This window comes from Pelecanus crispus, chromosome 7 (assembly GCF_030463565.1).
Source record: "Pelecanus crispus isolate bPelCri1 chromosome 7, bPelCri1.pri, whole genome shotgun sequence".
Taxonomy (NCBI): domain Eukaryota; kingdom Metazoa; phylum Chordata; class Aves; order Pelecaniformes; family Pelecanidae; genus Pelecanus; species Pelecanus crispus.
This window is the reverse complement of record NC_134649.1, coordinates 24,756,397-24,770,604: the sequence shown is the minus strand read 5'-3', so window position 1 is coordinate 24,770,604 and position 14,208 is coordinate 24,756,397. Positions and strand designations below refer to the sequence as shown.

Sequence of the window (14,208 nt, the reverse complement as noted above, 5' to 3'; positions counted from 1 at the left end):
CATGGTGGCTGCATGCCCTGGTGCAATGAGTGCCTCTAGGCATGGGGACCACGGTCCTTGTAGAGCCCCAGCCTGTGCTCTCTGAGATGCTTATGGTGTTGGCTCCATTGCTGGCACTGACTCTCTGTTTAGATGCCAGATTCCTTGGATGGCGTGGGGCAGAAGCAGCCTGGGCTGAGAGCCAGGGATTTAATGGCAATTATTTTACATCTTGTTGTCCAACAATGGCTCAGTCCAGCCAGGAAACTGAGCCAGGAGCTATGGTGGACAGAGGAAGTAGGACCTGCAGCAGCACAACCCGGGGGCCGTACAGCCACAGCTCTTATAGTGCATGTGAAGAAGCTGCTATGACAACATGTAGTGAGGCAAAATAATCATCCCTGAGCAATGACCCTCATGTGTGCACCTCCCTATGGTGGCAAGAGAAGTCCTCCGCCTGCAAATCTCCTTGCAGGTGGCCAGCCCCCATGACACAGCCAGCCCCTGTTATTCTGATCTGCTGTTCTGCATGAGATGCAATGTGTGAAGGGGTCTGCATCCCCCATCATGTCATTGCCACTGCTCAGCTGGCCCCATGCAAGCCCTGCTGCAAATATTCTGTCCATCCTGTGTTCGCTAGGAAGTAGGCAAGACACACAGAGATCCGGTGCCTCTGTGCTTCAAAAAGATCGAATTTTGGTTATGGTTTGTTTATTTGGGTTCATGCCCCTGTATGTCTGATAAAACAGGCCAAAGCCTTTCTTCTGATGAGGATGCTATTGCAGGATGTATCATGCCTCAAAGCAGGAGATGAGACTGGAGACTTCCAGATACAGTGGCAGAAAGAATGGGAAACCCCCCCGCCTCCTGTGCTTTCAGGGCATGCGATCTGTCCCACACCAGCCCAAATAACTTGTGGTTGGTTGTAGCATCTTCCCACGATGCCTCCTGACCTGACGTGTCTGGACACAAGAAGACTCAAGAAAGGATCCTGGGGGAGTTTTATTGGTTTAATTTTATGGCTTTTGTCCTGCCACTTGGCTAGTTAAAGTAATTTTGAAGCTGTCCTACCACCCTACAGGATGCTGCTCCCCATGACAAGGATTTCTCAGGGGCTCTTTGACACATGCCAACAAGCCTTGTCCTTCCTTGGAGGCACCTCTGCCAGGGCAGCTTCCCTCATGGGAAGGATGCATCTTCTGGGGGCTCGCAAGCAGTCACCTCCAAATAAGTCTCACAGTCCCCACTTAAGAAACCAGCCCCCCAGAATGCCCAAAGTGTTTCAAAGGAGCGGGTTTTTAATAAAGTTTTATTGAAAATAATAATTCTTTCCCATAACAAATCACATCAGTGCAACACAAATATCATGTGAAAGAAATAAGTAACTTAACAGCGAGGGTTTTTTCTCAGAAAGAAAAGAGCCAAAATACTGAAATGTCCTTTACAACTAATTGGACTGAAGCTGCCCAGGCCTCCAGCATTTAGATATGACAATCTTCTTGTGCCAGCCTGTGGAGACTTCATCAGGCTGTTGGGTTTGGTGCCAGAGCCCATCTTCTGTTTGTAATAAAGCAACTTGATGCACTTCATTTCTCACCTTGGCTGGGTCTGACTCCTGGCCCTAGGCTTGCATTTCATGGTAAGCCCAGCCAGCTCAAGTGTGTTCCAGCTGGGTGGGGGTAACTTCATTCTTCCCTCTCCTTCCTTTCCTATGGCATCTTTTTGGCCCATGCTAGGCTACAAGTCTTATCTAATAAAGCCCAAGTTTGGAAGTGAAAACAATCACATCACCACATTCACCCCCAGCAAGCTCCATTGCATGTTTACTCAGTCTTTATTTCTGGAGCAGCTTTATTACTGTAGTTCATGCAGCATGCAGCCTGATAGAGTTTGGGTCTATGCCTGGCTTTTCTAGGTACACTTAAAGGTCTACACTAAACATCAGCCCTTGGTGTTAAATAAGCAGATTTAATCACCAGCTTTTGGAGTCACAGGTGCTCCCCATGAGAAATCTCACCAGTGAGCTCAGTTTCTGGTGTGGGAACTGGCCATCAGAGACTCACTGCACCAAGCTGTGCCAGGGCATGGAGCAGGAAGGGCATTTCTCCTGGGAGAGAGATCCCCAGGTGAGTGTGCAGCTCAAGTCGCCAGAGCTGTGAGCTGCTCCGATTGCAGCCTGCTGGCTCTCTGCAAAGCCTACCCTTTTCCAGAGGGCACAGTCAGGGAGATACAGTCTGCAAAGGTACTTGTCAGCAAGTACCCATCCCAACATGGACTTGTGCACTCTTCAAAGGCAGTTGGATGGGGAAATGGGTCTCTGGGGACATCAAGAAGGGTTTCTGCTCCTTTCAGGCCCACCTTCAGGGAAGGAGTGGGAAAAACTTTCTTCTAGATGCTGTTGGGGTTGAGTTTGGAGGGCCGAGAAGGAGACAGTCCTTTGTTCACAAAATGAGAGCTGACATACACTTCAGTCATCTCCTGGTACTCCTCTGCTTTGTCCTCATGGAGATCAAAGAAAATTTTCAGCAGGTCCAAGTTGAAGTAGTGCAGTGCCACAACAGTGATCCCAGCCACAAAACAGAGCGAGCCTGGAAGACAACGTGCTCTGAGAGCATTCCTGTAAACACAAGCACACTTCCCACCCTGGACCCCTCCTCTGATGGCCCCCTGCCAAAGGACAATGCTTTCTTTTACAGAAGATGGCCTTTTACTGTATGAGGTGGCTTCAGCTGCTGTGCTGAGCATCTTAAAACCCAGGCATGGGTCTTAAAATGCAGGCAAGTGATCACCATCTCCTTGCATTACTGCACCTCAGGGACTAAAAAGTCTCTCCATCACCCTTCTGCCAGCCCTCTCCACATCTCTGCCAGGATCTTCTTTGCCAAGGCACAGGCTGGGGCTCTGGTGGGCTGCACTCCCCAAATTCTCTCACCTGCACTTCTGGAGGGAAAGCACTGGGACTCCTGCACACCCAGAGGGACAAGGTGGCGTGCCCTGATGTAGCTTCATGTCCTTACCAATCACTAGTGTGAGCCAGAAAGATCCACCATAGCCTGTGTGCAGGATTGTGGTCCCAAACTGGATTGGGCACACCAGGGAGTTCCTCACAGTGGAGAACGAGAGCAATGAAAAGATCATGAAGGTCCCTGTGACCAGCAGCATGTAGCCTCCATAGACTAGGACAGGCATGGAGAAGAGCATGTTGGAGATGAGCCAAGTGCAAAAGGCCACCCTGGAGACAAAAGAAGACCAACAGATGAGTTGTGCAAGTGCCACAATCTAGGATGCTCTACATGAGGATTTCCATGTGGGAGGAGGAATCTGGGGTCCAGGTTGCATTGTATGAGGCCAAGAAGCTCTGTGGGCAGGCTGGAGTGTCCTCTGGCCTCCCAGGCTGAGCAAGCAGATGTGCAATGCTCACACTGCTACATCCAGAAGGCAGAAGCTGGGATTTCTTCTTCCCATTGCTCAGCCCACTGACTATATCAGCCTCAAGGAGGCGATGGCAGCCCACTCACTGTATCTAGATATCTCAGCTCCCTGCCCTTCCATGTGTGGGGCAGTGCAGACCCAAAAGAGCAGCACACAGGACCGGGATAATTGCAGAAGCAGGCATAAGTCATTTGTGGCAGCCCTGAACTTGTCTCAGAAGCTGGGTGACAGGGGAAGCTTTCAGCTATGGACCAGGAGTTCTTGCTCCATGGTACCACCAGGCCCCTCTCCTGGCTTCTGCATCCCTGCTTTCAAACCCAGTGCAGGAGGAAGAGCACTGCAATGGTCCTTGCCCTCCACAACCCATGGTAGAGGGGTGCATCTCCTGACAGCCATGGGCCAGCTCTCCCTCAGCCCAGAGGAGCAGTAACATGTCACTGCCCAGCAGATCCAACTAAAGAGTTGAGATCGACCCCACAATAACAGCAGCATCAGCTTCTCCTCATCTGGTCCCACTCCCAAACATTAAATACAATCACAGATGGGGATGGGAGAATTCTGCACATGCCCATGGGCCTCTCTGGGCCACTGAGGGCAGCAGCTCCAATTCCCTCCATGGGGATGGACCCCTGCCATCATCACCACATCATGGTGGGGATCTGTACCACGTTCCTCTCTCCTGTGCTGAGCCCTGGTGAAGCTGACCAGCAGAGAGAACCAGGACCATCCCTCTTATCCACTCACCCCAAGCTGCCTACAGGGCCACAAGTTTGACCACAGACCTTGCAGCGGCCCCTCCACACACATGGCTTTCCTCCTGGGAAGGGAAGCAGAGCCTTTCCCGTGTCCTTGCATCTCCCCTGCCTGCACCAGGAGAGAAAGACTCACCAGAGAGTGGCTGATGCGTAGTGGCTGGAAATGCGGTACTGCCTGTGCATGCCACAGGGGCTTTGCATGGTGAATTTCTCCGCCACATAGAGGATGGGGCTGGGCAGCCCCCTCTCCAGCCCTTCGCTGTAGCTGTGGTCATAATCTGCGCTGAAGCTCCAGGCAAAGTGTTCATTGTAGTTGATGGTCTCGTTGACCTGATTCACTGGGTTTCCTGCCAGAGGGAGAAGGCTGAGGTCCTGCTGTGTCCCAGCAGCCTGGGCACTGCCAGCCAGGAGCACGGGCACCCCAGGGACAGCAGGGTCCCAGGAGCCTCCACGCAGACCAAGGCCACCCACAGAGCACTTGGAGACCTCCTGGGGCCATGGCTGCTCCTGAGCTGCAGACAGGGACATCAGACTCACCAATGAGCGTGACATTCACCCCCACCAGGCCGACATGCAGCCCGATGTCCACTTTTACCAGGGCATGGCTGAAGGACTTGTAGGAGGTGTTTGCCTTCACCCAGCCAGTCTCCCAGTCCCCTGTGAACTGGACAGCTGCCAGGAAAAGTAAAGCTGGGGTTAAAGAGGGGCCACTGTTAGGCTTTGCTGTGCTCAAGGGGGATCACAGGCAAGTACAAACAGCAGCATTCCCACCATGGCACAGCAAGGGAGTATAAGGAGGGCAGGAGAGCTGACTCAGCCACCAGGCATGCCTCAACCAGCTCCCACACCCTGGCAGAGCTCATGTCCTCCCCTCACTGATCATCCGCTCCCTTGATCCAGGAGCAGGGGAGCTCAGATCCCCAGGGGCAAACCCCATGACCTGATACCTCCTTGGACATCCTCTCCAGGACTTCCCTGCAAGCTCCCCACCACAGCAAGCACCACAGCCCCCAGGGACAGGGCTCGGAAATGAGCCCATTCCTCAGCCTCAGTAACAGGGGTGAGTTTCATTGCCAAATATTAAGCTCCCTAGATTGCACTATTAGTGAATAGTGAAGATCACTGTCAAACAGAGGCAGTGGAGAGGGGTGGCAAGTACCATCACAGCTCTGCCAGCCATTTCAGCTGGGGGGGAATTTGAAACATTTCTGGTATATGTTTTTTGAAACAAAGTATCCTCTTCTGAAACACTTCCACTTTGCGGTGGGCTTAATTTTCCAGCACTAAGATGAGCTGAAAGAGGTGGTGATGATTTAATCTCAGGCTGAACAAGACCTTTTAAACCTGCCTGAAAATAAGTTCAGCTGCTGAATCAACTTGTGAGGGCACTGATCCAGTAGCAGCTCTGCAGGAATGTTTTCTCGCTGCAGGGTCAAGTGTGCCCTGCTGCCACCAGACAGAAACCCTGATGCTGACTTTAAAACAATTAATTCCTCCTGTGCGCCCAAGCAGCGCCTGGCTGCATCCTTGTAAGGAGAGCAGCTCTGGATGGCTCTCCAGGGCTGAGCTGGTTAAGGCTGACCTCCATCCCTCTCCCATCTCCATCCTGGCACCATGTTCCCAGGCAGCTCTGGTGGCAACTCCCAGCACCTGGGCATCCCCAGACAGAGGGTGACCACTGGCCCATGTGTCAGCCAGCAGAGTCCCATGGCTGGTAACAGCCTGGATATTGCCTGGTTGAATCAGGGGTTGAGTCATTTAGGTTGTGCTTCATCATCCCTCCCAAAGCAGTCTTGTAATCCACCCTGTACTTTGCAGCAGGAGAGTTTCTTTGATTTAGGTTTCAGGCTGGTTGCTCTCCTCATCTGGCATCTTCTATCCCCTCAGCACATCTTTCGCTTACACATCCTGTCACCCTGAGTTGGAAATCCCACGGCCTGGTTTCCACCAGCAGTCCCATTTATTACAGAAGATTTCCTGGTTTCTACTAAATCAAATCCTCTCCTTCATCTCCTCCTGCCTTGCTCCTTGGAAGGTCTTTACCCTGCACACACACTTCTGCCCTGCCTGTGTTTTATTTCGACTTGCTCTCTCCACTTTACTGCAATGCTCCTCTCGTCCTCCAAACGTGCCTGGCCACAGTCTGAGCTGCTCAGCTGTGCTCCCTCAGCAGCAGGCAGCTCAGGAGGGCTTGCACAGCTGGGGGAACATGGGGCTGTGCAGCCTACCGGAGCTGGGGCTGTTCAACCTCTGTGGTGCAGTTACAGCTAGCAAAGCTCCCTCTCTATTCAGAAGTGACCACAGGCACCTCCAGGTGCTCTCAGCCCCCACACCAGGGATGGGGAAGCCCTTTTGGGAAGCTGTGTGACTGCGTTGCAGAGCAGGGGTGGGGCAGACCCTGCAGCCAGCTTCGGCCAGGCCATAGCTGTGACCACCAGCTCTCATTTCCCAGACACAGACCCTGCCCCAAGACCCACCCTCCAAGGGCTGTGCAGCACTTACCAATGATCACCACTCCTACAATAAGGCTGAGGAGAACCCGGAGTGTCCAGTACAGCCTCTGCAGGGAGAGAGGTGGGACATCAGGCAGGGAGAAACAGCCCTGGCTGTCCTCCCACCTCACCCCAAACCAGCTGGGAGTGTGCCAGCATCCAAAATGTGGGGAGAAGGTGCTTATTGCCAGGGAGAGGGGTCACGCACTGCCCGTCCACGGATGCCCGGGATGATGAGCAGGAAGCTGCAAGCGAGCGTTAGGAAGACCATGATCACTATGATGGTGCTGATGTCGAACACAAAGACCTTCCTCTGCTGCAGGTAGAAGGGATAGACGCCATCAAAAAGAGTCATCCTGCAGCTCTGGCAGCCTGTGGGAGAGAGGCAGTCACAGCGGGAACCCTGCATTGCCCTGCTGCCTCAAGCCTATGGTGGCCAGCCCCAACTCAGCTCTGGAATAACCAGGTGTGGGAGTTTTATCTCAAAACTCCCCAGAGGGACAAAAAAATGTGACACTGCAAGGAAACAGGCAGGGCAAAATACTCCCCAGCAGAGAAACACACCACCCAAAAGCCCTTGGTGGAGGACAGGAGGTGCCTGGGGCAGGGTTCCACCAGCTTGGAGGGTTTGTGGCAGCCCAGGGAACTGCAAGCTGCCATCCTGCTGCACCTTGAGGAGCAGCCCAGGCCCAGAAACCTGTCGAGCAGCTCCTCCCCAGACAGAGCTGGGTCTTTCCCTCCAGCAGATGCAGCCAGGGCTTGCCAATTTGTGGCACACCCTTAGAGGAAGTCCATGAGCTGGCAACCACTGGAAGATGCAGCCTTCCTTCAAAATGACAAGGAATCGAGAACATTGATTTTACAGTAGCAAAATTATCCCCAGCCAGGGGCCACCATTGCCAAGTGGAACAAAGCCCACCGCCACCATTTCTACCCTCAAAGAGGCTTTTCCCAGGAGCTGCAAAAGTACAATCTCAGGAGGGAGGACTGTTCCTGCGCTTGGTCCAGAGAGGCCAGAAGCAACCCCTGGAGTTGGGCTGTGGGTCCAAGGAGCACATAAGCATCAGGAGCACATCTCAACACTAAAGGAAACTGAGTTACATGAGATCAAATGGCAGACGAGTGTGTAATTCCCATAGATGGGCACTCCCACCAACGCTTTAGTTCTAGCAATTACAGAGCTTCCCCTGTTCCTGGGTTAGATCTTTTCTACCAAAACTGATTACACGCTTAGTCCTTTTTGTTTTGCTTATTTAATAGCATCTCTGCATGTCACCACCCCAGGAAGTCTTCTAAAGTCAGGGAATACCAGAGCTAATGTGACTCATGGCCAAATACAATCTCATTCTGTCCCTGCATGGAGGAGTTGATTTTGTTCTCATTTTCTGAAAACTGTATTAATTGTATTTTTAGGTAAGATCCAACTCAGAACAATTCAGCCACAAAAAAAAGCAGGTCCCAAGCACCTAGAAGTGGGTAGGGATTACAGTATCATAAAACAATTTACCTGGGCAGCTGAAGTGACTTTTCAATGCATAAAGCAATATTTGGTTTCAGAATAATTCTCTGCCCAGTAACCCAGACCATTACAGCAAACAGTTTAACTGACTGGGTTTTTACAACTGGCTCATAGAGCCATAGATCTAGACCTGACCTTATCTTGACTCTATGCTACAGACTAATGGATCTGTCATGTGTACTTACAAATCTTGTTTTGGGCTATTTCCCTGGAAAGCCAAGCCCAGAGAAGGGCAGTCTTCAAGCACCATTCTTGCTGTGATTACCTGGCAAGCAGGACCTGTAATTGAGTCCCGATGCTACAATGTCAGACTCAAGTCCAGCCACAGGGTCCCCAGCCCAGCAAAAGTGCCCACAAACAGTCTGAGCAGCTATAAGAGAAGAAATAAATGAACAGTTTAGCCTAGGACAAGTTAAATCTTGATCACTTGAATTCCACTGGTTTCATTATGTCTTTGCCCAAATTTCATATGAGATGCAATGAGGGAAGGAATGATTTCCAAGTCTATTCACCGAAAAGCAACTCTTCACAGCTTAAAACAGATCAACAATACATAACAATTGAAAAACCCAAATGTAACATGGAAAATGTTGTCTTTTAAAATCTAAATTTTACTTTCAAACAATATCATGGGATGTTTGCATTTCCTCTACACTTTGCAACTTCTGGGAAGAGTTTTATAGAGAATTTCCAGGGAAACAATTCTTCCTGTTGCTGTCCGCCCAACCTTTCTCACTTGATTACCCTGCACAGAAGACCAGCTTCTTGGCATTTTTGCCGCTTTGAAGCAGAAAACAGGTGCCTGCAGCTCAGGGCAAGAGAAACTGAAGTTGTTGCACCTTGGAAAACATCTTCCATGCAGAAGCATGGGTGTGGCCCTAGAGCCCCTGTGGTTTCCTCTGTCACAGTGTATGGAGAGGGAAAAGACTAGAGACATCTTCAAGGAAAGATCAGTAGTTTAGCAGAAATGGACAACTTATCTTTTGATTAAAATATTCTGGATTGACCAGGGAGAAGGGCAAAGGAGGCAGAAAGTTTACCCAAACCCCAGCAGTTTCTGCTAACAGAAACCCTGTTTTCCTGTCACAGAGTAAATCAAGCTGGAAGGGACCTTTTGTAAGTGTCCAGCCAAAACCTCCTCACAGCAGAGCCAACAGCAATCCTAGATTGGATTGCTCAGGGCTGCATATCGGTATTTTCCATGGTAACAAGGGAAATCCTGTCCCCTGGAAACTGAATGATCAGAGCTGCAGTTCAAGGATGGGAGGGACTCCCTGCATTTTCCTGCCCCTGTAAGAGGGTCAAATCGGGATAGGAAAAAACGCCGGGTTAACTCAGGATGGGGATTCATGCTCTCCTCCCCACCCTTGCCTAGCCGGGACTCTTTGAGCAGGTTAGGCAACGTTCGGGGGCTGCTCCCTGGACTGCACGAAGGGCTGGGGCAGAAGTGGGGCACCCCGGCGCGGGGCGGCGGCAGGCGGGCAGCGGGGCGCGGGCTGGGCAGCGGCGGTCCTTTCCTTCTTTCTCTCTTTCTTTCGTTCTTTCTTTCTCTCTTTCTTTCTTTCTTTCTCTCTCTCTTTCTCTCTCCTTCTCTCTCTCCCCCCCCCTTCTCTCTCTCTCTCTCTCTCTTTCTTCCTTTCTTCCTTTCTTCCTTCCTTCCTTCCTTTCTTCCTTCCTTCCTTCCTTCCTTCCTTCCTACCTACCTACCTACCTACCTACCTACCTACCTACCTACCTACCTACCTACCTACCTACCTACCTACCTACCTACCTACCTACCTTCCGGCCGTGGCGGCGGCGGTGGCGGCAGGGCTCGGGCGGCACCAGCCCGCACCGCGCTCTTATAGGCGGGAGCGGGCGCGGAGCCCTATGTAAATGCCGGCGCGGCCCGCCCCGCCGCACTGCCCGCCGCACCGCCGCGCAGGTGAGCACCGCGACCGGGGGCAGCGGACACGCGTGTCCCCTCCTGCGTGGGGGGCGGGTCTGGGGGATCGGGTCCACGCGTGTCCCTCCCTCACCCGCGTGGGGGACTGGGAGCCAGGGCCATGCACGCTGCTGCCTGGGGGGGGTCGGGCTACGGGCGTTGTCACCAGTGGAGGGGGCAGGGGGTCATGCTACTCCCGTCTCCTCCTGCTTGGGGGACAAGTTGGGATGGGTCTATGCATGGGTGGATGGAAGGGGTTGGGCCACGCATTTCTTTCCTGTGGGATGGACAGGGTGGGATGGGATCATGTGTCCCCCCCAGCTGGATGGGAACCTGGGTAGTGCGCTACAGGTGTCCCTGCCTGCTTGGTAGACAGGGCACACAGTGAGATGGGGGTACATGTCCCCATCTGCATGGGGAACCAAGGGGCCGGGGTCACTGGTGTCCCTGCCTGCTTGGGGCACACACCTGCATAGGGCACTAGGAGGATGGGGCCACCCATGTCACTGCCTGCATGGAGGACTGGGGGGGTTTGGGTCATGTGTGAGGACAGGATGGGATGGGGTCATGTACGTCCCCACCTGCAGGGTGTGATGGAGCCATGCACATCCCTGCTTGTGAGGGAGCGGGGCCACAGGACAGAGTGGGTTGGGACTATGAATGTCCGTGCCTGCCTGGGCACAGGACACCATGAGGACAGGCAGGGACTCCTTATGTCCCACCAGGGAAGGAGTCCCTGCTATGCCCTGTGGTGGCACTGGGGCATCTGGCCCCAGGGGTGTCCCCAGGTGGGAAAGCTGGAGACACTGCTGGTCCCTGTGTGCATGCTGTCTGTAGCGTGTGCACAGGTTTGGGTTTTTCTGGGGGATATCTAACGCTGGGGAGATGCAGCCTGTTCCAAAACCCCAGGGCTGGCTGGCTGGTGGGGGAAGGTGGCAGTCCCCCAGTCTGTCCCACCAACACTGACTGAGGAGAGCTAGAAATAAGCTGTGACTAACAAAGACCATAGGGATCAGGCTCCAGTCTTCTCAAATGCCTTGAAACTGCTCTCCTCTACCTGTTTGGTCACACTAAGCTCTGCAGTGGGGCTGCTGCTCTCTCAGGATGCTGATGTGTCCCACAGTCCCAGCTGACGTGGCTCTGGGGAGAGCTCAGGAGACATTTGGAGACTGAAGCCCTAACTTTATGGGAGCCAAATCTGCTGAGATCAGGTGGAGCAGGAGATCCTTGCTCTGGGGGAAGCCATGTCTTTGCACTCTCTGCAGCATGGTTTTTGGAGGGCTGTGAAACTCCAGGCCTTGATAGGGCACAGGGGTCCTCTCTGATAGGAGAAGACAAGGATGGGGAAACAGGTGCTTGATTTTGCTAGGTGAAGAGGGAGAGAATGGCTTTCCAAAGGTGGGACAGGGAATCTGTGAAAAAAACAGAGACTGGAGGGCTCATCAGACCTTACAAAATTCCTGGAAAGTTTGACAAGCCTGTGGAACTAATCCAAGCTTGCAAAGCTTTCCCTCAGCAAGCTGCACCATGGGCTTCCAAGGTCAGTCTGGTTTCATTATGTCAAGAAACCCCCTGGGTGGTTTGTGAGATTTGGGAGGCAGGTATGAGAGCAGGCACTCTTTCTGGAGAAGCCTGGCAACTGGTCCTTAACACATGGGAGAGCACACTGGGGAGTGTGAAGCTGAAGCTCTCAGCTGAAACATGGGAAAGGAACTTGTGGGACAGCTTGCTCATGAGATGCACATCTTACTTGGGCATGAGGTCCCTAGCCCAGATCTGCATGTTCCTCTTCTTGAGTACATCCTCTAAGGACTGCTGTCACTCACCTTGCCTGTGAGGAGGTTCCCAGCAATAGCTGGAGAAGTTTTGATAGGCAGGGGACACATGGTGTCAATGTTTCCTCATGCCTTTACAGACCAAGTTCTGCCAGGGAGAGCTGTTCCTGGGGAAGGGAAGTGGTTCTTGAGGTTTGGTTGGGAGAGACAAACTGCTGATGTGCCCCATAACTTGTAGGAAGACATAAAGGCAGTGTAGAGGCATGGAAAAGAAGTTCCATGTTGATGGGAAAGGCCCTCAGAAGACTGTGGGAGACTGCTCAGAAGTAGTCTCCAACCTACCGCTTCGAGAAACATCACCACTATCACTGTATCATGTTGGCCATGGTCAAGGCTGGGAAGCCTCCAGAGACACCCTACAGTCTTGGACTGACTAGGTACTAAGTGGGTTTTCAGTCCTGAGCCATGAAGAGATGAAAAGTGCATGAGAACTGGCATGTCATCTCATCACCTGGGTCAAGAGCAATTCCTGTAAGAAGACCCAAGGGGAAGGGGGACACATGCTATGCTGTGACTGTGGTGATGTGTTTTGAGCCTTGGCTTTGCCCCATGTTACCTGAGCGACTTTGGTAAATCTTCTGCGGTGCCTTCAGGCCTCAACTTTAGATAGGGGTTGCAACTCTACATTTTGAGTCAGCAGGAGATAAATCCAGCTGTGTCTATGGGGACTCTCTTCCTACAGTGCAGGAGGTCACATGGACCTCTGCGCACAAGCCAGCCACAACCTCTGCAGGTTGTTCAGGGTATCTCCAGCCATGCAGCCCTCCATATTGGTTTCAGCACGGGACAGGCTGTTTCAATGGAGAGAGTTTTCTGGCAGGAGAGTCCCATGTGTTGACAGTGACTGGGCTCTGCCATTCTTGGTAGAGGTCCTAGGCATCTCCAAACTTCACTCATTAGCCAAACTTGAGTGTTCCTCCTATGGAATGGGGCTCACAGAGCCGCTGGTTTCCACCAGCTGCACAACCCAAATCTCATGTCCACAAGACCACACTCAGCAGAGGGCTGTGGCATGGAAGACCTCTGAGGCCCCTTCCACAGGGGCATGCTCCAGGAGGACAGGGGTGGCACTGGGTGACCAGGGACACCACCTGTTGCTGCTTTCAGCAGCTCTGAGGCTTTCAGCAGCCCCAAATCCCATGTGCATGGATGTGAGGCCAGAACTGAAAATGTAATCAGTGCAGAGGTATTTCAACAGAGATATAACATTAAATCCATGTTATGGGAAGCTAACAAAGCAGTTTGCCTGTAATAATGTTTTGTGAGCTGTAAAGTGCAGGTGACGTTGTAACGGAGGAGGAATGTGGAAATGTCACTTCTTGAGAAACAGTTTGTTTTCTGATGCAAAAGGCCAAAAGTACAGAAATCTCTGGCAGAAGGGAGTTAACACAGGTTATACACTATGCTCACAACCTGGCAATGAGCATTCATGAATGCAATTGATGTGAGCACAAATGACAATATTTAAATCTCAAACCACTTCATTTGCCAAGTGGGTAGTGTATGTAGTGACTCATATTTTACAATTCGTGCCACTGGTAGTTATAAGTGAAAAATCCCCACTGCAATTCCCAGTAAATTAGAAATAAAACCTACAGAGCGGCTGGAAATGTCTAAGCCTTTCTGAAACCATTATTTCTTTAAGTTTTGTTTAAAACAACAAAAAAAAAGAAACTAAAAGCATCACTTTGGCTTGCAACAGAGCGATGTAGGAAAGGCTTAAACCCATGCAATGCTGCATCTCTTGGTGACACAGCTCATCTGAAATGATGCTAGTCTTTGGATGCACACCCACAGTGCTGGAACAAGGGACAAAGAGCCATATTTAGTGGAAAACCCTATCTTGGAGTTAAATCCAAGTTTGGCATTCCTGTGCATGGAAAGCCAGCGGCAGTATTGTATCATTTATGACTGAAAAATGTAGCCTTTGCTGTTCATAGTTGGGAATCCCTCTCTTCAGTCAGGTGTTAGCCAGGGTTTTAAAGGTTCATCAGGTCCCAGGGCCTTTGTGGAAAGTAAGATGTTAAAGTGTCATGAGAAAGGCTGGTCATGAGACAGTGCCGTCAAGTTAGCCCAGAGGTGATCAAGAGGTCTTGATCTGCATCATTAGCACACTTTGGAGTGCCTGACTGCATGTTGAGGCTGTTCCCATCATGTTCACAGCTGGATTTTGCTTGGATGGGACAATGCATGCATAGAGAAATTGCCAGCTGAAACACGTCTGTTTCCGTAATGAACAGTGTATTTCTATAAGAAAGCTGGCACAGCTTAA

The 14,208-nt window shown here is 51.7% G+C and overlaps 1 protein-coding gene across 1 annotated transcript; it reads right to left on the bottom strand.

Annotated features, from left to right (window-relative positions):
- Nucleotides 1-2,367: 2,367 nt before the first annotated feature.
- Nucleotides 2,368-7,013, bottom strand: DUOXA2 (dual oxidase maturation factor 2). Its single transcript, XM_009482681.1, has 6 exons — nt 6,867-7,013; nt 6,669-6,726; nt 4,704-4,838; nt 4,300-4,513; nt 2,997-3,211; nt 2,368-2,567 (listed from the first exon to the last, which is right to left on the bottom strand). Exons 1-6 carry the CDS (start codon nt 7,011-7,013, stop codon nt 2,368-2,370), a joined length of 969 nt encoding a protein of 322 aa, XP_009480956.1.
- Nucleotides 7,014-14,208: the final 7,195 nt, after the last annotated feature.

What these genes read in the sequence shown, in the direction of transcription:
- DUOXA2 (XM_009482681.1), bottom strand. Translation starts at nt 7,013, where the DNA reads ATGACTCTTTTTGATGGCGTCTATCCCTTCTACCTGCAGCAGAGGAAG. An exon ending in CGGGCATCCGTGGACGGGCA is followed by an intron (nt 6,727 to 6,866) that starts GTGCGTGACCCC and finishes CTCTCCCTGCAG; the next exon opens with AGGCTGTACTGGACACTCCG. An exon ending in TACGCATCAGCCACTCTCTG is followed by an intron (nt 3,212 to 4,299) that starts GTGAGTCTTTCT and finishes TTTTGTCTCCAG; the next exon opens with GGTGGCCTTTTGCACTTGGC.